The sequence below is a fragment of the Meles meles genome, chromosome 8, assembly GCF_922984935.1.
Source record: "Meles meles chromosome 8, mMelMel3.1 paternal haplotype, whole genome shotgun sequence".
In the NCBI taxonomy this organism is placed as follows: domain Eukaryota; kingdom Metazoa; phylum Chordata; class Mammalia; order Carnivora; family Mustelidae; genus Meles; species Meles meles.
In genome coordinates this window covers 49,099,782-49,123,267 of record NC_060073.1, presented here as the reverse complement: position 1 = coordinate 49,123,267, position 23,486 = coordinate 49,099,782, and the positions used below count along the sequence as shown (strand labels likewise).

Below are 23,486 nucleotides of genomic sequence, written 5' to 3'. Positions count from 1 at the left end.
TGTGGCATAATTGATACCTCTCAACGTTTGGCAGTTTGTAGAGTCCTGTGTTAATGTACATGTGTTGGTAAGGAGTAGTAAATATTTTGCTGACACGTTCTTTGAATGATGGATCCGTGGCAGCATTTAAAAGGCAGACAACCCGAAGGTTCCTTTTATCCAGGTGCTGCCAGATCCAAAAAGCTGTCAGGGTACGAAGCCAAAAGCACCCACTAGTTACACCATTAATTGTGTAATGTTCCGGGGCCCCCGAGTTTCCGCAGCTGGGACCTGTTGATAGATGCAGCTGGGGGAGTGCAGGTGGGAGGGAGGCAGTTGGGAGAGGGAAGGAGAGAGACGGGTTGCTTGCTCTCCGGTGACTGTTCTGGAGCGGAGCGGAGAGGAGTCCCTGGTGCCTGGCGGGGCCTTTGGCGTCTGCTTCCCTCCCTCCTGCCCACCTCTGTTGTAATGTTGTGTGGACTTGAGGCGGCTCTCCCCACTCAAGCCTGGAGCCTCCCCATCTTCGATCCATCCCTAGGAGCATTTCTTCTCCCTTTTTGGGGAAGCCTTTGAATTAGTGACCTGATGCTTTTTCAACAAAGGAATATTGATATGTTAGCGTGCAGACTGCAGGGGGTACTGGATTAGATCAGTTTCATGTTGGTGTTTGTGCTGGTGTTTGTGCCGGTTTGACATTTGTTGGGAAAGCTTATCCCATTATGGCCATAGGTTACATGCATAATTTAAGGGGAATAAATCTTTGAGAAAAATTTCTCTTGGTTCTGTAATCTTCAGGGCTACAGAAAAAGAAATGAAAGACTCCCTACGGTTTTCATGTGATCAGAAATTCCAAGTTAGGCTCCCGGACGGAGTGCCCCGTGTAGGCGTAGAACATTTCTGCCAGTGCGCCAGCCGCTTGTCGTCGGTTGCCGGGAAGGCAGAAATGGGGGCAGCTGGGTCCCAGCTTTAACGTTACAGTCTAGAAGTGGAGAGTGGCCAGGCGAAGTGAGCTTGTAGGAGAGGACTCCTGCTGCAGAATGCTGTCCGGTAGCAGGTACAGGGCACCTGGTGTCGCTGTTTCAGTGGAACGAGTATTTGTGACAACAGAATAATCCCGTCCTTCCTGCAGCCTGCCACCATCTTGCATTTTGGTGATCTCTTCGACAAATATTGGACCATTTGACATTTTCAAGTTACTGTGCCCATTGCCACGGCGAGGCAGACATCTTTTGTTTTACTTTATTTTCTTTGAAACAACTGGTTTTGCTGTGGACATGGGATTATCCTTGCGCAAAGTGCTCCTGGTAGCTTGTAGGCATCTGGTCAGCGTTTCTGCGGGATTCACGGTGAACTTGCAACTCCGGGGGGGCCCAATCTCACGCCTGTGGAGATGATCCAGTTTCTGCCTGCCGTTGCATTTCTGTATGCGTGTTTGACGCAGTAGGTGAAGAACAAAAGCCACTTGGCTCCCCAAACCCTGTATTCTCCTCTAGGAGCTCTTGTCCAAGCAAAGCTGGAGCCTGAAGAGTAGGTACTGGAACGAGGAAGAGCGGTGTTGTTGGTCATCACCTCCTCCTTACCCTATCTTTTCATTTCTGTCTTAGGTTTATTTTCTTGAAAAGGCTCCAGGCTTCGGCTTGGAAAATCCAACCGCCAAAATTGAGCCCAGCAGCTGGAGCGGCAGTGAGAGCCCTGCCGAAAACATGGAAAGAATGAGCGACTCTGCGGATAAGCCAATCGACAATGACGCAGAAGGGGTCTGGAGCCCCGACATTGAGCAGAGCTTTCAGGAAGCCTTGGCTATCTACCCACCCTGCGGGAGGAGGAAAATCATCTTATCGGACGAAGGCAAGATGTATGGTAAGCGGTCTGCAATGTTCCTTTGAGATCCTATGGTGTGCTTTTGTGATAAGGAATGGTGGCAGCTAGCCTTCTCCTGAGATCCGTTCATTGTATTGGGTGGAATGATCTTTGTAGAATTTCAGTTGGCCATCCAAGGGACTGAATCTCAACCAAGCGGAAGGGTCAACAAAGGACCACCGGGAAATCACTCTGGGGTTTTCTTCTTCTACACACTCAACAGCATGACAGCAAAGATCTCAGGGTCCAGGTAGGGATTTAGTTGCAGTGGCATAAGCAGAGCATGTGCCCCATCTCACGGAAGCCTGTCGCTCAGTAGCTCCTGGTGACGGTGCCACGGGGAAATGGGGCCTGTGTTGACAAATCTCTTCATTTTCCCCTCACTCCCAGGAAGAGCTAGCAATACCGATATTTATATCTGGAATCACTTATTTTTAAAAGCCGGCACTTTTGTTTTTTAAATACAGCCCTATGTCGGCCAGATGAGATGCGTGCGTAGCTTGATCAGACCTCCAGACCCCCATTTTACTACCTCATTGCCTGTCTTTAGTCAAGGGGCCAGCCGAGTGGTTCACCCCCAGGTGCTCTCACCAGCCTCCCCTTCTACGAGGGCATGCCTGGCAGAGTGCTCTAGAGGGAACTTCTGGAGTGACCCAGAAGATAGGACTGGTCAGCTGAATGGCTCAGGGTGCCCATAAGCAAGTAGCCGTCACCTGCCTGGGGCCTGTGTCCTGGGTTTGAATGTTCCCCGCTCCTCCTCTGAGCGCTTCCAGCTGCAGACCTGTACTGTTCTGGCTGCCTCCTTTGGGGAGCAGATGGCAGGTGGTTGCTCATACATTCTGCTTGTCTAATGGGGCACGTTGAGCCGACGGAGTGTGCCCTGTAGCTGAGTCTAAAGAGATGCAAACAAATAACCAAAACTCAAAGAGGACAGGCTCAGCAACCTTCGCGAGGTTGTTAACTTATCCTGGAAGTGATTTATCTCTTAAATAATTTGGAAAGCTTTTCTGTAATCGGGTGTTGTACCTTTAACACCACGCCTCCTCTCTCCGGGGCCGGAGGGGGGCTGCTGCTCAGGCTAGCGCACACAGCCCAGGAGCGAGGAGCGAGCAGATGGTGGTACAGCTGCTCCCAGCTGTGTCCCCCCCGCCCCCCCTTTTCCAGCGTGGATGACGTAATGGAAACAAGGGAAATGCTGCTTTCCATGGCATTGAGTCTGCGGCCTGTGAGTGTCACACGCTCGCAAGGGAGAGAGCCCGGGCCTTCGTTTGTTTTAGGTTCCCGTGCGATCCGCTGGAGCCAGAGAAACTTCTTCATGTCCATGGGTGAAATGGACTCAGGGTGAACCATGTCTGCTCCTGTGGCAGAAAGTTCCAGGGCCTCCGGTCGTGTGTGGTGTGTGTCTGTGTCGGGATACCCTCCCCCAGCCTGGTTATTAGCCTGCGAGGTCTTAACCTTTGTATCTAAAGAGGCAGCCATGCCCCCCCCCACCCCCCATTTTAAGGGCAGAGGAAAGTACTTTAATCTCTGAGCCTTCTTTGGGGCCGACTTCGCTGCTGCTGGCGAAGCTGGCGTCAGGCCGCTCTACGTCGTACACTCCTGTTTGTTTTTGCCCAGCAGCTGGGATCTAAAATACCGGCCTGTGTTGGACACCCCCGTCAGGGGTAACTCCTGCCCCTCGTTTCTCATGTCAGGAATCCTGGAAAGGCACTTTCACTGGAGGAAGGAGGTTTCACGCCAAGAACGGGATTCAGAGCAAAAGTTAATTTTTGTCGACTCCTGCTTGGTTTTCTTCTCTGTTGATTTCCACCGCCGTGGTGGGCTTAGCCCGTCTGCCTGTAACATCATCCCAGAAGTAGGTTTTTTTTTTTGTGGAAGTAAGTGTATAAGGGCTCTTGTTGGTCATTGGGTGTCAGAGGCACTAGGCTAAATATGGGAAGGTCACTGAGAAGCTCAGGATTTGAGCCCTTTCCCTGTGGTGGACCATCTTACCCTTGGCCTGCATCTCCTTTTTCTCCCTTTGAAGAAAGAGTCAGGTAGTTAACGTCCGCGTGTCCTCGGGACCCGTGCGTTTTGGGATGCTGGGATTTTTGTGACTTGTACCTCAACAAGAGGGATGAGCGTGTTGACTGACGCAGTGCGGGCTGTGGGACCATGTCTTGAATGCCCCTGGCAGTCCGGTTCCGAGGGCTTCCTGAGAGCACTTGTTCTTAATAGATGAATTCGTTTTCTCCCTTAAATCAGCGTTCCATTGACTTAGGGTGTTAATGACCAACCTGATTGTAAAGGGGGTGGTCTTCAGAGCAAGCAGTGTTAGGAGTTACAGCTGCAGGGTCATGGGTCCAGATTGGGGGTGTGGGTGTGCAGGAAATGGATTTGCTGTAGGGCCCCTGAGGCTGTGCCATCTCCAAGCAGCTGCCTCGGGGAGGAATGCTTCCCTCAGCATTGGCCCCTGTGGAGTCCTGTCTCATTGACCCCCACGGAGGAGTTGTGCTGCTTCTGCTGATTCGGAAGGGAAACATGGTGTTAGAAAGAGATTTGGGAGCTGAAGACTAGGGCCTTAGGAGGACTATCCCAGATGCCAGGAGCTGCCGATGACCTGCCTGTGACCGTGGTGGGGAGAAGTTTGCCTCGGGAGCCCCCAGGGGGAAGCCCCCCTTCTTGGGGACTGAGTCAGTGAGCAGTGTGGAGTGAGAGCTTCTGTGCCTGGCTTCTGGCCCGGCTTCCCAGCTGGCCGTCCACGAACCAGGACGCAAACCAGACCAGGAGCTGAAGTTTTCCGACGAGCATACTTTTTCTTCTCAGCATTTTGAAAGTGAAAACACTGAAAGCATTTTAGATTCCGTAGGGTAAAACCAAAATAATTTAATGCCTTTTAGGGAAATCCCAAGCATTTTTGACTGGAGCGGGGGTTCGGGGTTTCCGATATTTCTGAGCATTTGTAGAGCGCACCGTGATGTCACGAATCCTGAGCCAGCTGAGAAGCAAGGTCAGGTGCAGCGCTGTTTTATTTTGGTAATGACATTTCTTCCGTGCTTGGCGGTAGGGCAGATGCAGTCCTATAGAGAGGAGGAAATGGGAAGCTGTCTTTATGAGGAGGTCTGGGCCATTGGAAGAGAGACTTAACTCTCTCTCTGCTGCTTGGGTGCGTGGGGACACTCAGCCTTGACGTGGTTGGGCTCTGTGTGGACAGACTGCTTTTGCCTGGGGCCATTCTGTGTGGGCAGCTGTCCTTAGGGATAGTTAGGAGAGTGAGTGAGACTTCTCTGTTCCTGAGGGCGTGCAAGCTCTCTCTCTCTCTCTCTCTCTGTGTGTGTGCTTTCCTTTCCTTTTTCCTATTTTTACATAGCTGTGTGTCTCTTTTCCTGATAGGTGGTTGGAGAGGAGATAGCAGGAGGACAGGAGGGGAGAAAAGTTTTTGATCAGCAAACTTGCTGGAGATTGAATTTCAAGGAACAGGCCATTAGTTTAAAACAAAAGCCATGGGGACACCTGGGTGGCTCAGTGGGTTAAGCCGCTGCCTTCGGCTTGGGTCATGATCCCAGGGTCCTGGGATCTAGTCCCGCATGGTCTCCTTGCTCGGCAGGGAGCCTGCTTCTCTCTCCACCTCTGCCTGCCTGTGTGCTCTCTCTCTCTCTCTCCTTCTCTCTGACAAATAAATAAAATTTAAAAAAAAAAATTAAAAAAAAAAACAAAAGCCATGAACCGCGGGGATACCCAGATGCATTTTTCTCTTGCAACTGAAAATTCTAGTCTGGCAGTGTGGTCAGGTATCGCCCACAATCACACCAGGGCAGGGATAGGAGCAAGCATTCCCTGACCTTTAGAGACAGAAAAATGTAGCACTTAAAATTTTGGGCTTTGGAATTGCTAGGAGGCTTGGCCCTGCCACTTCTAGATACTTGGGTCAAGCAACTTGGGGCAAGTTGCTTTTCGTCCTCATGCCTCTGTTTCCCAGCACTGCAAGAGGGATTTAAATAGATCCTACTTTGTGGGATTGTTGTAAGAGTTAAATAAACTCACCATGTTCTGGGATTCCCCCTACCACGTTTGGACAGTGTTGCGCTTCGGGTGTGAGCTGTGAAAAGTGTTTCTGAACTGGAAGCAGAAAGTGCTCTCGGCCATGACCTGGGTTACAGGCTTTACCTAGGATTTCTGTCCACTGCTCCCAACAACATTTTTTTCCCCCCAACAACATTTTGAGGTGGGTATTCTCAACCCCGCTGTGTAGATGAGGATGCCCGTGAGCTCAGAGTATAAATGGAGGAGCCAGAAGGGTTCAGATCCAGGTCAGTCTGGCCCCCTAACCTGGGCTCTTTACATAGGCCTTCCTCCCTTCCTTCCCTGGTGGAGGTCATTGTGTGTTAATGGTGAATCAGTATTGAGCACCGCCTGTATTCTAGCCCATTGCTAGACACAGTCCCTGCCCTCATGGAGCCGTCGCAAGTTCATTTGCAGGAAGCTCTGACCTCAGGTCAGGGCTGTGTGCCGGAGCTTTCTGGGAAGTCTGAGGGCCCTTTGAAGATGGTCACCTTCCACTTAGCTTTTTGAAGCCTGTTCTTGGCCACCAGTGTCCAGGGCACCTGGCCCAAAGCTGGCAGGAAGAAAGCTTCTCAAATAACGCAGCAGGGAGGATCCTAGATCACAAGGCTGGCCCTGATGGTGGCCAGGAAGCTGTCTGGAAGATTCTGGTGCCCCGGGATCCTACAGGCCGCCTGGTCAGAGCAGTTGCTGAGTAGTGGTTTTCTCCTTTTATGAGCAAATGTCTTCAAGGTCCTTGCCTGGGGACAGTTCCAGGGATGGTCCCTTTCTTGCCGGGAGGCTAGGCCTACTGTTTAGCCCTGGAGAGAAGAGCTACAAGGACTGGATAAGTTTGGGTGGGGGGTGAGAAAGAAGAGGTCTCTGGGTCAGTCCTCTCCAGTTGCCGACCTCAGGCCTGCCCGCTGGGAGAGCACTGGACTTGCAATGGCCCCTCTGCCTACTTCTTAGAAGCACTGACGAAAAAGGGAAGGGGGGGACCATTGTAGTGGGGTGGTGGCTGTGGACATCAGCATGGGCACACACAAGCAGGCACAAGTGAGCTTTGGTCAGTCGGGCAGAGACCAAAAGCTCTGGTCCCCAGGCTCCTCCTGGCTTAGAGAACTGCTTGGGGAAATGAGGAGCGTCCCTTTTCAAGACCAAGAAGGTGGCCTATGTCTGGAGGCCCCAGAAGCCCTGAGGTGGACATGGGTATAAAATCCAAGCCCTATGGGATCTCCAGGCCACTTGGAAAAGTGAAGCGTGGGGCCTGAGGTGAACTTGTTTTTCTGCATCTGGCCATCATGTGGCATCTTTGATTTCCTCCTTCTGTCTGACCTGTGATTCGGGGTATTATTTCAAGCAAGTTGGCTGCAAATGTGAAGCCCAAAGAACTTGTGCCCTTAGAACAGAGCAGAAGCCCCATAAGACAAGGACCCCACCCTCTCTGTCTTGTCAGACACAGAAGGTATCAGTAATGTTTGTCGAATATGTGCGTATCAGAATAATGCTCAAAACAGAGAAAAGGCCTCTACTGTTGGAGGCACTGGCTAGAAAAAAAGGGAGAAAGCTGGGGAAAAAAGGAGAAAGATTTTGTGTATTTAATGGTCTTCCTAGACTGAGAAGGAAGAAATCTGGGTTTTTTTTACCTGTGTTGGCAGATGTTAGTTCAGGAGGTAGGAAGGATCTCTGCCCAGTAGGCACAGTAGTTGAGGGTTAATTCTGGACTCCTCAGAACAAATGAGGAATGGGGGGTTTGAAATAGTTTGGTTCCTGTGAGAAAGCAAAGCCAGTGTCATCAGCGTTTTGACTGGGAAGGTTAATTGGGGTGGGGGGGCGTGCAGAGGTTTGTGCACAAGGTATGAGCCCTTGTACAATCTCGTTAAAATGTAGGTTGGCTCCAGAATTGGTCTTAAGGGAAAACAAAGGAAAAGAACATTGAAGTATTACCAAGTTATGCTTTCTAACAGCTTTCCCACGGCAGTGGATGAGCCCTGGGATTCAGGAAGACGTGGATTCAGAAGTCATTTACTGCCGGCCTGCACCGTGCATCGTGAATGGGGTCAGCAGATGTAAAATCTTTAACACAGCTGACCCATGTGACCACTTACTGCGGGCTTTTTTTTTTTGCTTTAGAATGTGTTGTCTTATTTGTTCCTTATGACAACCCAAGGGTGTAGGTCCTTCAAATATGCCCATTTTATACCGAGGAAACTAAGGCCCAAGGTCAAGTTAATTGCTCAGGTTCGCACAGCAAAGAAGTGGTGGAGCTGACGGTTGAAACCAAGCCAGTTGATACGATTAACTACAGTTGATCCTTGAACAACACGGGCTCGAACTTTGCAGACCCACTTCTGTGCAGGTGTACGTACAGTACAGTACGGTAAATGCATTTTCTTGTGATCTAAAGAATAAATAATTTTCTGTACTTTAGCTTACTTCATTGGAAGATTGCGGTATACAGTACCTATAACATACAAAATACGTGTTCATCGACTGCTTGTTATTGGTAAGGCTTCCGGTCAACATTAGGCTCTTACTGGTAGTTAAGTTTGAGGGAAATCAGAAGTTACATTCGGATTTTTGACTCTGCAGGGAGTCGGCGCCCCTAACCTCTGTGCTGTTCAAGGGTCAGCTGTACCTACTGGTATGGAAGGAAGTCTGTTCTGCACTAGAAATAGCCAGAGCTTAATGGTAGGGCCACAGAGAATGGTTACTCCTGACTGGGGAACGCACGGGTCTCTAGCAAAGAGTGCAGGGGAATAAGAGGCCGACTTCTCTGAACTAACCTGGAATGGGGAAAGGCCGCTTCATGTTTGTTTTTCACTTACTTTGGATTAGAGACCCCTTCGAGAATCCATGGAGAGTCGAGGCTTTTCTCGGCAGGAAGAGGCGTGTTTGTGTGTGGTGTGGTTCCAGGATTCCTGCACACAACTCAAGGTGATGTCTGGAGCCTCGGTCCAGGCTTGCTACCGTGGGGAGAGAAGGGGAGGTGAGTCAGGTCTCAGTGGGCACTGTGATAAAGGCCTGGAGCGCTTAAAGGGCACGGCTCTGGTGCTCTGAGAAACAAGAGTGTATCCAGGAGGGCGATGGTGGGCCAACCTGGAAACATAGCCCACCTCTGCGTCATGGAGGACCATGAATGCCACACCCTGGTGTCTGGTGCTCATTCTGAGGACAAAGGGAAGCCATGACATTTTCCCCAGGGAGATGATGTGGCTCAGCCTGTGTTTCTGAAGCCGGCTCTGCGGGCATGCGGGCAGGTTAGATGAGTGTTGAAGGAGCCCAGGGGGAGAAGAGGAGGCCCAGACCGGGTACCGGCATGTGGGTGGGCAAGTTTCAGATGTGGAACCAACAGGACTGGCTAACCCGATGGGATTTGTGAAAGACAAGGAGGAGTTGAATGGTGTTAGGGTTCTGCTTCGGGCGGTGGCGGGGGTGGCCCGGAGGCTGAAGTGTGGGGAGTGCAGACGGGAGAAGCAGGTTTGTAGAGAGGGGAGGAATGAAGGGCTGAGTTTTGTTGTGTGCTTCAGGGTACTGGGTGGCCACCAAGGCTGTGTGGGGGCTCACCATCAGAGAAGTGGTCCTTGGAGCTGTGAGAGCAGGGGCGGGGACAGCCTGTGGGGTGCAGGCTCACTGTGGGTCACGGTGAAGCGGCTATGGATTCTGAGTGAGCTGCCTCTAGCAGTGGAGCAGTGGAGAGATCACCTTTGTAAGGGAAAGGGAGACACCTCGGTGGTTCCCCAGCCTGACCAGCAGCACCCGAAGCACTTGAGAAGCTTAAAAAGAAAAGAAAACAAAAACTGACTCATACCGTGTGAATCAGAACCTCTGGGAGTAGGTAGGGGCTGGGAATCTATGTATTCTGAAGCTCCCTGCGTAGCTGGATGATGGGCCAGCTTGAGGACCACAGGGCTAGGGGGCCGCAGCCCGGGGCCGGGAGGCCAGGAGCACGTTTTTAGAGTAGGTGAAAGAAAGAAATGAGCCAGGAATGAGACTTCACCTTTGAAACAGTCTTTTATAGAACTTGGGTCCAGGCAGTAAACTACTTTATTCAGTTGGTGTCTCCTCTGTACCAAGATGGAACATGACCATGGCCCAGTGTTTGGAGAGGTTTGGCCACACGCAGGAGGAGCTGTGAGATGGTATCTTTTTTTTTTTTTTTAAAGATTTTTTTTTTATTTACTTGTCAGAGACAGAGAGTACACACAAGCAGGCAGAGAGGCAGGCAGAGAGAAGAGGAGGAAGCAGGCAGAGAGAGAGAGGAGGAAGCAGGCTCCCTGCCAAGCAAGGAGCCCGATGCGGGACTCGATCCCAGGACCCTGGGATCATGACCTGAGCCGAAGGCAGTGGCTTAACCAACTGAGCCACCCAGGCGTCCCTGTGAGATGGTATCTTGAAGGACATGAACAGTTAAAGGAAAACTTCCCCTTGGGCAGGGGAGAGGCCGTTGGTGAGCAGGGAAGAAAAACGATGAGGTGAGGACCTGTCTGATGACAGAAAACCCAGACTCGACTTTGAAGGGAGTAGAGCTTTCTTTTCCCAGAGGCACCTTGTAGGACCAGATGGGGGCTGGGGCCGGTTGTGGCCTCTTGAAAGGTAGAGCAGTCTTAGTAGAGATTGGGGTGAGTAAAATTGAGGCCCTGAGAGAACCTGGTGAGTTTCCTTTTCTTCTTCTTCTTTTTTTTTTTTCTTATTTTCTTTTTTTAATTGAAATTTGTATGGGGATCATTGTAAATTCACATGCCATTGTAGGACATAATACAGTGCTCCTTTGTACACTTTGTCCATTTCCCTCCATGGTTAGATTTTGAAAAACTATTACATCCTAGCACAGTGAGGATATTAACATTGATGTGTAATTCATTATATAATCCACTGATCTCATTCAGATTTCCCCACTCCCCCTTGTATTTGTGTATGTGTGGTGTTTATGTCTGTGTATTAAGCTGAACAGTGTTACCATGTGGTAGGTTAGTGTATCCACTACCATAGTGAGGAAACTGGACGGTCCCAATACCACAAGGATCCCTGGGGCTGCCCTTTTTCTTTTCTTTCCTTTGTTCCTTCGTTCCTTCCTTCCCTTCTCTCTCTCTCTTTCTTTTTTTCTTTTCAAAGAGAGTGGGGAGAAGGAGATGGCAGGAGAAAAATCCCAAGCAGTCTCCATGCAGAGCATAGAGCCTGATGTGGGACCTGATCTCACGACCCTAAGATCATACCTGAGCTGAAATTGAGTTGGATGCTCAACTGACTGAGCGACCCACGCGCCCCATCTGGGGTTGCCCTTTTATGACCACACCCAACTCTGCCTCCCCACTTTAATTCCTGACAACCATTAATCAGTCTTAAATTTCTAAAAGCTTGCCATGTCAAACACTGTACATAATGAAATCATACTGGATATAACCTTTCGATTGGCTTTTTCCATTCAGCAGAATTCCCTGGAGATTCATCAGGGTTGTTAGTATGTATCAGTATCTTGTTCCTTTTTATTGTTGAGTGTGTTCTGTGGTATGTCTGTCTAAGACCATCTGGACTGGTTCTAGTTTTGGGTTATTACAGCTAAAGCTGCTATGACTGTTTATATACAGGTTTTTTTGTGAACGTGAGTTTTCATTTCTGTGGGATAAAATGGCCAGGGGTGGTAGTTGTGCCTTTCTGCATTTTTTTTTAAAGCTAGTTTACCTGTTTTCTAGAGCAGCTGTACCATTTCATGTTTTCACCTGTGATCTAGGTTGTTTGCATTCTCACCAGCATTTGGTTGAGTCACTGTTGTTGACGTTAACCATTCTGATAGGTGTGTGGTGATATCTTGTGTGGTTTTGATTTGCATTTCCCCAATGACTAATGATGTTGAACATCTTTTCATGTGCTTATTGGCCATCTGTATATTCTGGTTGGTGAACTGTTTGTTCATGTCCTTTGTCCATTGTCTAATTGGATTATTTATATTTTTACTGTTGAGTTTTGGGACTTCTTTTTTTTTTTAAATTTTTATTTTTTTTTCAGCGTAACAGTATTTATTGTTTTTGCACGACACCCAGTGCTCCATGCAATACGTGCCCTCCCTATTACCCACCACCCTGGTTCCCCCAACTTCTCACCCCCCACCCCTTCAAAACCCTCAGGTTCTTTTTCAGAGTCCATAGTCTCTCATGGTTCACCTCCCCTTCCAGTTTCCCTCAACTTCCTTCTCCTTTCCATCTCCCAATGTCCTCCATGTTATTTGTTAATGCTCCACAAATAAGTGAAACCATATGATACTTGACTCTCTCTGCTTGACTTATTTCACTTAGCATAATCTCTTCCAGTCCCGTCCATGTTGATACAAAAGTTGGGTATTCATCCTTTCTGATGGAGGCATAACACTCCATAGTGTATATGGACCACATCTTCCTTATCCATTCATCCGTTGAAGGGCATCTTGGTTCTTTCCACAGTTTGGCGGCCATGGCCATTGCTGCAATAAACATTGGGGTACAGATGGCCCTTCTTTTCACTACATCTGTATCTTTGGGGTAAATACCCAGCGGTGCAATTGCAGGGTCATAGGGAAGCTCTATTTTTAATTTCTTGAGGAATCTCCACACTGTTCTCCAAAGTGGCTGCACCAACTTGCATTCCCACCAACAGTGTAGGAGGGTTCCCCTTTCTCCACATCCTCTCCAGCACACGTTGTTTCCTGTCTTGCTAATTTTGGCCATTCTAACTGGTGTAAGGTGGTATCTCAATGTGGTTTTAATTTGAATCTCCCTGATGGCTAGTGATGATGAACATTTTTTTATGTGTCTGATAGCTATTTGTATGTCTTCATTGGAAAAGTGTCTTGTTCATATCTTCTGCTCATTTTTTGATATGATTATCTGTTTAGTGTGTGTTGAGTTTGAGGAGTTCTTTATAGATCCTGGATATCAACCTTTTGTCTGTACTGTCATTTGCAAACATCTTCTCCCATTCTGTTGGTTGCCTTTTTGTTTTGTTGAGTGTTTCCTTTGCTGTGCAGAAGCTTTTGATCTTGATGAAGTCCCAAAAGTTCATTTTCAGGAACTTATTTATTCTAGATACAAGTCCTTTGCTGGATATGTGGTTTGCAAATATTTGCTCCTGGTCTGTAGCTTTTCTTTTCCTTTTCTTCACATGGGATCCCACAGAGTAAAAGTTTTTTTTTTTTTTTTTTTTTTTTTTTTTTTTTTTTTTTCTTAAGAGTTTATTTATTTGACAGACAGAGATCACAAGTAGGCAGAGAGGCAGGTAGAGAGAGAGGAGGAAGCAGGCTCCCTGCGGAGTAGAGAGCCCGATGTGGGGCTCGATCCCAGGACCCTGAGATCATGACCTGAGCCGAAGGCAGCAGCTTAATCCACTGAGCCACCCAGGCGCCCCCAGAGTAAAAGTTTTTAATTTTGACAAGATCCAGTTTATTAATTTTCCCTTTTGTAGATTGTACTTTTGATGTCCTAAGAACTCATTGTCTAGCTCTTGACCCTGAAGATTTTCTCCTGTGTTTTGTTCAAAAAGGTGTATAGTTTTTTGTTTTTTTTTTAAAAAGATTTTATTTATTTATTTGACAGACAAAGATCACAAGTAGGCAGAGAAGCAGGCAGAGAGAGAGGGGGAAGCAGGCTCCACGCCAAGCAGAGAGCCCGATGCGGGGCTCGATCTCAGGACCCTGAGATCATGACCTGAGCTGAAGGCAGAGGCTTTAACCACTGAGCCACCCAGGTGCCCCAAGGTGTATAGTTTTATGTTTTACTTTTAAGTCTATAATCCATTTTGAATTAATTTTTGTATGGGTGGAGAGTGTTTCTTCTTGAGAAGCCCATTGGCATGATTCTGTGATATGTACATTTTTTTTTTTTAACCAGGACTATTTGTTCATATTTTGACAGTTGTCAAAGGTTGGGACCTGAGACACCAAGGTACTAGTGATAGCCTGGTTGTATCAGTCTAGGTTGGGAAGGGGACAGCGTGGAGCTGGGGGGAGCGAAATCATGATTTGTGCTGTCCAGAGACTCTGCTGAGTTAGGAGATGAGGCAGGACAGGAGGTTTTGGTCATGCATGGGAGGGGCAGTATCTGAGATGAGACGTGCAGAGATTTCAAGTGATGAGTTTCAAGGTGTGGCCACAAATGGGATCAACTGATACGAGTGTGGGTGATGGCTATTGGAGAAGAGGAAGTAAAACATGGTGAGCGTTGTCAGTGTTGGGTTCATTAATCACTTTGGTGTGGACGTGCACAGTCGTGAAGTGTGAATTTGTAAATAAGTGTATCAGAGTAGCCAGATATTGGGAGAAGTTCTTTGAGGACATGACCCCATGGATGTGAATGGAATGGTGTGGGCCTAGGAAAAAGCAGGTGGCAGAGCGGGTAGGGTGGAAGGAAACTTTGGGATCACAGGAAAATCCTAATGTTTCCTACCTCGTCCTCCCAATTTCTTTGGCTGTTCCCAGGCTCTACCAATTTGTGGTGTGTCTTTGTACACAGTCAAACAGGCGCTTTGTGCTTTGTTGCCATCATCTGTAGAATGGGATGAAGAAATCAACATCTTTCTCCCTACCTCTCAGCAATGCTGAGAGAAATGCAGTTATGTATGAGAAAGTGTTTTGAACTGAGTTCTAGAAATAATTTTGTGAGGTTAAGTCCTCTTAGGGCCTGTTGGAAAGGTAGGAAAGAATATTCTGGTGCTGTCATGCAGGATTAAGTTTCCCTGGCTTAGGTAGAGGGGTGTTTTGATTTTGGTTAAGGGAGGCACGAGCCCTCTCTCTCCCTCCCCTTCCCCCTTCAGGGTTTCTACCCAAGAAAGGATCGGAAAAGAGAGTGGGGCAGACTTGTATGGATCAGAGTCACATGTGGTGGGGGTTACCAATGAGAGCCTGTCACACTGCAGAGGCTGGGCAGCCCCAGAGCAGTGGTGCTCCCCAGCCTATAAGGGGATGCTGGCTTGGATGGCCTTTGGTGTTCTCATCTTCCCCCACAGACTTCACTCCTCTGGCTCGTGCCTTGCTTTTCACTCCGGAACTTGTCTCGAAGTTCTAACCATTACTAATTTGTATTCCACTCCACTGATAGTGCTTAAGGTGGTCATTTTTTTTTTTAAAGATTTTATTTATTTATTTGACAGAGAGAGAGATCACAAGTAGGCAGAGAGGCAGGCAGAGAGAGAGGAGGAAACAGGCTCCCTGCGGAGCAGAGAGCCCAATGCGGGGCTCGATCCCAGGACCCTGAGATCATGACCTGAGCTGAAGGCAGCGGCTTAATCCACTGAGCCACCCAGGCGCCCCTGGCTGATCTCTTTAGTAAAGATGTTGTCATAAAGAATGTTCCAACTTTAGGGGCTCCTGGGTGGCTCAGTGGGTTAAAGCCTCTGCCTTCGGCTCAGGTCATGATCCCAGGGTCCTGGGATTGAGCTCCACATCGGGCTCTCTGCTCCGCAGGAAGCCTGCTTCCTCCTCTCTCTCCCTGCCTGCCTCTGACTAGTTGCAATCTCTATCAAATAAATAAATAAATAAATTAAAAAAAAAAAAAAGAATGTTCTAACTTTAAATTTAAATATATAAATGTATTGTGCGGTCAGGATCATAGGAAAAAATGTGCAGGAATTTACAACATAGGCACAGTGGTCGCCACAGGGGGTTGGATTATTGGAGATTCACTCCTTCGCTATTATATATGTCTGTATTAATGGAGTTTAATAGTGAACCTATGTTGCTTTTGGAATTGGAGGGAAAAATAATTATATCTCATTAATTTTTTCCCTCTGCTTCTGAGTAGGGAATACTCATTAAAGGGAGATGTGGAAAACACCAGGAGTTAGAAGCAAACCCTATTGCCTAGGTCCCCTTTGGTGTGTTGTTCGGTGGGGGTTCGGTTGGGGATGGGGGCGGGGCATTGCAGGGTCTTGGTGGGCAGGAGGGCGGTGCTGGGAGGCAAGCTGGTGCTCCTGGGCTCTTCCTAACACGGATGGGTGTCCGGGGCAACAGGCTTGAGGGACAGGTGGTCAGAGAGTGGTGGTGCTGGGGCCAGGAAGCAGGACAGGGTGTTCTTATTATAGACTTGAGGACATGGGTCTGGGAGTTCAACAGGTGCCCTGGCCAATTGGATCTGTCAGTCAGCTGTCCAGACTAACAGTGGCATTATTCTGACAGTCACGGATCATGGTAAAATGGCGATGGGAGAGAGAGAGAGGAAAGCGTCACCCATTCTTGTAATGTTTCCATGCTCACAGCAAAGGGGCTCACCAGTATTCACAGGACTGAACACATCTCATTCCCTACTGAGCCGGTGTTCATCATTTAACTTGTACTTGGCAAGAGTAGTGGACACTTTATGCTGGGGGATGGAGGGAGTTGGGGGGGGTCCCTTTAAAAATTTTTTTTTTTGGTGATCATGTTATTTTTTGTAACAGATTTCTAGCAGATAGTCTCATTCTTGCATTGCCTCTGGGCAGAGGTGGGTGGCTTTTAGACTCTGAAAATACTCTGGTGACTGTGTTGTGTTATAAATTCTCATTTGATATAATCATCTGAATTAATAACAGGTAGGTTTCATTGGCTTGATATTTACCTTTGGTGCATAAACTGCAGATGATTTTGTCTGCCCACCTTCTCTCAAATGCTTCAAATCTAGGTAAATAACAAAATCAAATTCATGCTTCAAAGCCTATAGAGATATTATTTCTTTAAAGCCTCTTTCTGTATCAGTGTACTCCCCTTTCCCTTCGCTTTTTAGAGCACAGTCTGAAAGGTGTGGCAGTGAAACCTGCTGCTGAGAACATCCAATTTATTATAAAAAAATTATTATAACCTTGCAAGCTTTTCTTCACAGGCAGTGGAATTGGTCATTAGCTGAAAATTTCCATAGATATCGTTCCTTCTGCAAAGGCCAGAGGAACTTTTCGGCTATCTTATGAGAGAATGGTCTGAGTGAAATGTAATTGATCACCCCAAGGCTTTGCAGTGTCCAGGGTAATATTTAACGTATGTTAATAAGCTGAGTTTTCCCCCCAGCCTTTTAGAAAGGTCTCAGTTACTCTGTGTCTGTCCTCTTCCCTGGATCTGGCTGTGTGACTGGCTAGCTATTGTGTTGAGACGGGCTTTGGCAACTGTCTCTGAGATGAATGGTTCTATTACAAACACAGTAGCTTCCGTGACAGCTTAGAAGACACTGTTGTTTACAACCGCTTTTATTGAGAGAGGTTTGGTGCACATTAATGCCCTGATAAAGACATTTGTACCTATAAAGTAGCCACAGCCTTAAACATATTGGATGGTGAGTAGGTACCAGGGCCGAGGACATGCCAGATGTGAGGTATTGGATTGCATGTTTGTTCAACTGTTCCTGCCGTCCCTGCACTTCCATGGGCCTTTGTATTTGCTGTCTCACGGCAACGCGCAGAACGCAGTGGCCATACGATCTCGATTATGGAAGATGCTATTTGGGTTACCGGGATCGTAAGCCACGTGTCTTAGGAAGCATTCTCCCAGTGCCCGTGTGTCCTGAGACAGCAGCCACAAACAGTTGTCAGGTGAAGGAAATTGCCAGGCGGGATGACCGCCTGCACTGGGTTAGGGGACTTTTGAGATGGATGGGTCTTAGAGCGAGGCGCGGACTGACCAGGGCAGACAGGATGACGGGAAGTTACCGTAACGGTACCGAACATTTATCCAGTGCTAGTCATGTGCCAGGGACTGCTCCCGACCCTGCAAGCCTCATTCATTGCAAGCCCCATGAACAGGTCCTGTGATATGCCCTATCACATGAGGAAACCATGGCCAGAAGGGGAATGAATGGCCCAGGGTGACACAGCTAGTCACTTCTGGATCTAGGGTCTGAACCCCTGTCAGTGTGACTGCGATTGCCTGACTCTTAACCTGTGCTCTGCGGTGGTCTCCGAGTTGGGACAGAACAACAGAAGCCTGTGGGTTTCTGCCTGCGCTTTCCCTGTCTGCAGCCTACCTCGTCTGGGAGAGGGGGCTGGTTGCAGGCACACAACGAGAAGGGGACTGTGTGCTTTCCTGGTGTCTGGGTTACTCTTCAGCCTATTTTCTGCCTGGTAAATTCCTATGGGTTCTTCTAAGACCCTGTTAAAAAGACCCCCTCTTTTCTGAACCCTTGCTTGATCTCCATAGGCAGAGCTGGCTGCTGCTTCTTTGGTGCGGGACATGTGTGTGTTCAGCAAGTTATTTGACCCTGTGTCAAATGTGTCTGCATCCCCTTCTCCTTGGAGGGCAGATGCGGTATCACTGGCATGCCTGCATCTCCACCCCGTAGCGTCATGCCTGGCACACATGAAGCCCTCAGAAAATGTTCCAGTCGGTGGAAACTGATGGTAATAGTAATTCCATCTTCCATCTCCGGAAGGTGGTCCTTCCTGCGTTCTTGTCACTGTTACCACATGTACAACATTCTAATGAAAGGATGAGGGCAGCCACTAGATTTCATAGATAGGAACTGAGGCACAGAGCCCAGGAGGCTTTCCACGAGGACATCCAATTTTGAGGCGCCTCCTGGCCGAGCAGAACTTCGGGTGGGACTCATAGCATCCCATCCCCATGTCTGCGTTTTTCTCTTCCACCCATATTGACCCTGTGCCCGAGGTGGGAATGAGAGCACGTTTTCTTAGTTTACAGGTTTATATCCATATCACAATGATTCTGCCCAAATGGGGAGCATTCAGAAGCTAGAAGGGATTGCAGAGGCTGATTCGGTTATTGCAGTAACCGAATCTACCGTCCTCCCGTCCTGATTTGATTTTTCTGATGTAGTAAAATGTAATCGTAATCCTAGAAAGGTAGTGTTTGACAGTCCTCCCCTCCCCCCCTCCATATATACCCAGTACAAAATGTTTGTAAGCTTATCGGCGATGTCCCTAAATGGTGTGTGTGTGTGCACATGTGTGTGCACTACTTTTTTTTTTTTCAGGTTGACTCTGGATTTGGTTTTAGCTGTCTGAATGTTACTTCCACAGATTATTCTAAGATGCCATTGGTGATCCTGAATGATTCACTTAAGTGGAACAAGAAAAACTATAAGTAAGCTATCACTATGGAGTTTAGAAGGATGTTGAGCTAAGGCAAGGTACCAGACCTTTGTGACCAGGTCACAAAATCTGGTTAGGGTAGTTTGAACCTGCTATGAATCTTGTTAGCCTCTGATTTATGTGGGAGTTTGTCAGTCAGCCCATAGGAGTAAGTTTATCATGATTATTAAGGGCATGGAGTCAGGAGTGAGGGATGCCTGCGTTTCAGTCCTGGCTCTGCCTCTTCACTGGATAGGAGACCACAGGCAGGTTAATATTTGAACCTCCATTTCCACATGTGATAAGTGGGGCTAATATCAGTGCCCATACTGCAAGGTTGATGTGAGGATTCGATGAGATAATGTGTTCAGATGCTTCACATGCCTAGCTCGTTCTTTGGGGGAAGGAAGTATTACCTTGACAGCAAAATCAGGCAAAGACATAACAAGAAAACCACTGACCAGAACCTGTTATGAATATAGATGCAGAAGTTCTCAAAAAATATTGGTAGACTGAATCCTGCAACATATAAAAAGGATTACATGTGATGACCAAGTAGATTTATTCCAGGAATGCAAGGTTGGTTTGCAATCTGAAAGTAATTAATATAATATACTTTATCAATAAAGAACAAAAATCACATTATTATCTCAACAGATGCAGAAAAAGCATTTGAAAAAATCTAGTCCTTTGATAGAAAGAAATGAATTCTATACCTAACAAGCTAGGCACTGAAGAGGACTTCCTCACCTGGTTAAAGGCATTTATGAAAATCTGCAGCCAACTTAATAGTAAAATACTGAATGCGTTCTTCCTAAGATCTGGTACAAGACAAGGATGTCTGTTTTCACTTTCAACATTTTGTTAGAGGTTCTGGCCAGAGCAGTTAGTCAAGAAAATGAAGCTAAAGGCATCTAAATTAAAAGGAAGAAGTAAGATCATCTCCTTTTGATCATCTATATGTATATATATAAAAAACTATTAGAGCCGATAAAGGATTTTATAAGGTTGCAAGTAATAAGATCAATACACCAGGTTAATTATATTTCTCTTTATTTATAATGAACAGTCTAAAGATGGAATTAAGAAAGGAGTTCCATTTATAACAGCATGAAAAGAACAACATAACTCAAGAGTAAGTGAAACTAGACAAGTGTAAAACTTTCACTCCCTGAACTATAAAACATTGTTAAAGGAAATTTTAGGGACGCCTGGGTGGCTCAGTGGGGTAAGCCTCTGCCTTCAGCTCAGGTCATGATCTCAGGGTCCTGGGATCAAGCCCCGCATCAGGCTCTCTGCTCAGCGGGGAGCCTGCTTCTCCCTCTCTCTCTGTGTGTCAAATAAATGAATAAAATCTTAAAAAAAAATTTTTTTTGTAAGACCTAAAATGAATCAAAAGACATTCTGTGTTCACAGATTGGAAGACTTAATACTATCATGAGGATGGTCATCCCCAAATTGATCTACAGATTCAGGGTAATCCCTATCAAAACCCCAGCTGACTTCTTAGTAGAAATTGATGATCTGGTCCTAAAATTCATAGAAATTAAGGGGACCCAAAATAGCCAGGACATACTTGAAGAAGAACAAAGTTGGAGGACTTAATGCTTCCTGATTTCACCACTTAGTACAAATATACAGTCTGAATCAAGACAGTGTGGTACTTTTATCAAGGTAGACATGTCTCTGTGGGATAGAAGCGAGAGTCCAGAAACGAACCCTCACACTTAGGGCCTATTTATTTTTAAGAGGTGTGCCAAGACAATTCAGAAGGGGAAGCAATAGTTTTTTCAACAAATAATGCTGAGATTATTGGATATATATCTGCATGTAAAGAATGAGGTTGGGCTCACATCCTGCATCATGACGAATTAGAAACGGATCTTAGACATAAACTTAGGAGCTAAAGCTATAGAACTCCGGGAGAAAATATAGGAATAAGCTTTTCTGGACTTAGGTTAGGTAAAACCTTCTTGGATATGACATCTGAAGCATAGGTAATAAAAGTAAAAATAGACAAACTGATACTTCATCAAAATTACACACTTTTGTGCTTCAAAGGATACTATGATGAAAATAAAATGACAGCCTGGGGAAGAGGAGAAAAATATTTTCAAGTCATAAGTCTGATGTCGGACTTATATCTAGAGTATTTAAAGAACTCAGACAACTCTGATGAAAAGGTAAGTAACCCAATTAAAAGGTAGGCAAATAATCTTTATCAATATTTCTTCTAAGAAGATATACTGGGGACCAGTTGCACATTGTCAAGATGCTCAACATCACGTGGCATCTTGGAAACGCAGATTAAAACCACAGTGAGATACCAGTTCATATCCACTAGGATGGCTGTGGTCAGAAAGACTCACGATAAGTATTGCTATGGATGTGGAGAAGTGGGAATCCTTATGTACTCTTGGTGGGAATAGAAAATGACACAGCCACTCTGGAGAGCAGTCTTAAAAGTTACTCAAAAGGTTCAACATAGAACTATATCCAATCAGTGGATTATCACTTGGTGATAAGAGGGAATGAACTGTTAATGCATATGGCGACTCGAACAACTCTTGAAAATCTTATGCCCTGTGACATAGCACTGTCACAAGACTGTATATTCTATGATTCCATTTCTGTGAGATACCCAGAATAGGCCAGTCTATAAAGACAGGAAATAGAGGAGTGGTTACCCAGGACTGGAGGATTTGAGAGATATTGGGGAATAATTTCAAATGAGTATGGGGTTTCCTTCTGGAATGATGACTATCTATCATATATGTGTGTGTGTATACATACACGTACACATACTGTGAATTTACTAAAAATCATTGAATTGTACAATCACTGGATTGGCGAATTGTATGGCCTATGAATTATATCTCAGTAAAGCTGGTTCGTAAATGTATATATGGTTAGCATCCTACCTGGCCCGTTGAAAGTGGTTTGAAAATGGTCAGTGTTAGCTACCATTGTAATACCAATCTCTTCCTTCATTTTTATAGTAGTAGAGATAGAAGGAGAGGATGATGGTGAGAAAGTAGGTGAACATACCAGTTGATTCAGACACTGGGTGAGAGAGAGGGTGGAGGACTCGGGCAGCTGGAGGCTAGGAGCTGAATGCTGATTGAGGAGAGTGAATGTGAAGGTTCAGGGTAGTTATACGGTGCAAATGGCCTGGCCTGTAACAGGTACCCCAAAAGTGTGAGGTAAATCCGAATTGAGTTACCTGAAGACGTGGTAGAGCTTAGGCCTCAGGATCCAGATGTCACTAAACCACATGTTCTTCACAAGAGAACAGTCAGCATTTGTGTGGTAAAGGCCTGGGTGTCCTGTGTCCAGGAGTCACCAAGCCAGATGTCTGTGTTTTCTCTTTAAATTGTATGTGTGACAGAGACCAGGGTTTTAGTTTGAGAGAGAGAGAGAGCAAGAGCTCGAGCAGAAAGGGAGGGGCCGAGGGAGAGAGAGAAGCAGACTCCCTGCTGAGCAGGGAGCCTGATGCAGGGTTCCGTCTCACAACCCAGGTTTGAGACCTGAGCTGGAAGCAGACGCTTCATGGACTGAGCCACCCAGGCACCCCTGTGCTATATATTTTTCTAGGTGTTGTCTGGAGAACCTCTGTTTTCTGGTCAGCCAGTGGTGAACAGCTCTGCGCTTGGCAGGATGCCTTTGGGCCTGAGTGTTAGAAGCCCTCAAGAAGAGATGGGCAGAGCGCAGTCCTCATACCCTGGAAGCCAGTCCCTGCAAAAGCTTTGCGGTCAGCGCCCATAGATAATCTGTGTTGCTTACCTAGGACTTGGAAGATGTGAGCCAACTAGGCAGGAAGGCTAGGATGCATTGGTTTCCTAACACGGCTCACAGAATTTTTTCCAGGGGGTTTTCCAAGGGTTTACCTGTGGAGAGAACTATTTCCATGTTGGGCAAAACCAAGTGAGCTGCTTTTCAGATATTCAGCTGCACAAATGGCGTCCCAGCTCCTGTGGCACTGAGCGGGAGAGCCAGGGCTCAGAGCGCCCCGTGTCCGCCTGACTGCTGCTGTAGTTTGCCCTTCGTCTTAACCATTAGCCAGACTGCCTGCCAGGGATGGACAGCATAGAGGGAGGGAGAGGTGTGAAAACACGTGTCTTCAGGAACAGTGAGGAGTCTGGTAGGGCTGGAGTGTGGGGTGCCGAGAAGGGTAGATTGGGGGGGGCTATTGCTGGGAGAGGGAGGATGAGTTTGGGGGACAAGCCAGGTGATTGCATTCGAACCCTGAAGATCAGCTCTGCTGTGTGTGAGTAGCACATTCCTGGAAGAGGGGTGGGAGCCATCATTTTTAGGGTATTCGGCTAGTGTTAAGGAGAATTATTCTGGAAGCCTGATGACTGACCCACAGGGAGGTCGAGATCACTGCAGGACTCCCACAGGAAAGGAGGAAGGCTTCATTCACCTCTAGGTCAGGGGCTGTGGGAGTGGCAAGGACAGGCTAGGATGGGAAGGTGGGTGAGGTTACTGTATTATGTATTATATTTGTTTATTTATATATTATACATATGTGTATTTATGTACTATATAATACATATATGTATTATGTAAATGCCTGTGATCAGGCATTTCCCTTCCATATGGGAGAGATCAGA

The 23,486-nt window shown here is 47.0% G+C and overlaps 1 protein-coding gene across 9 annotated transcripts in view; it reads left to right on the top strand.

Moving 5' to 3' along the window:
• Nucleotides 1–23,486, top strand: part of TEAD1 (TEA domain transcription factor 1) — a 265,155-nt gene that overhangs the window by 83,844 nt on the left and 157,825 nt on the right. For all 9 annotated transcript variants that reach the window (XM_046015380.1, XM_046015379.1, XM_046015377.1 and 6 more), the window contains one exon: nt 1,584–1,839. In XM_046015380.1, the coding sequence (XP_045871336.1) occupies nt 1,683–1,839 (157 nt within the window). In that variant the 5' untranslated portion in view covers nt 1,584–1,682. The remainder of the gene's footprint in view (nt 1–1,583; nt 1,840–23,486) is intronic.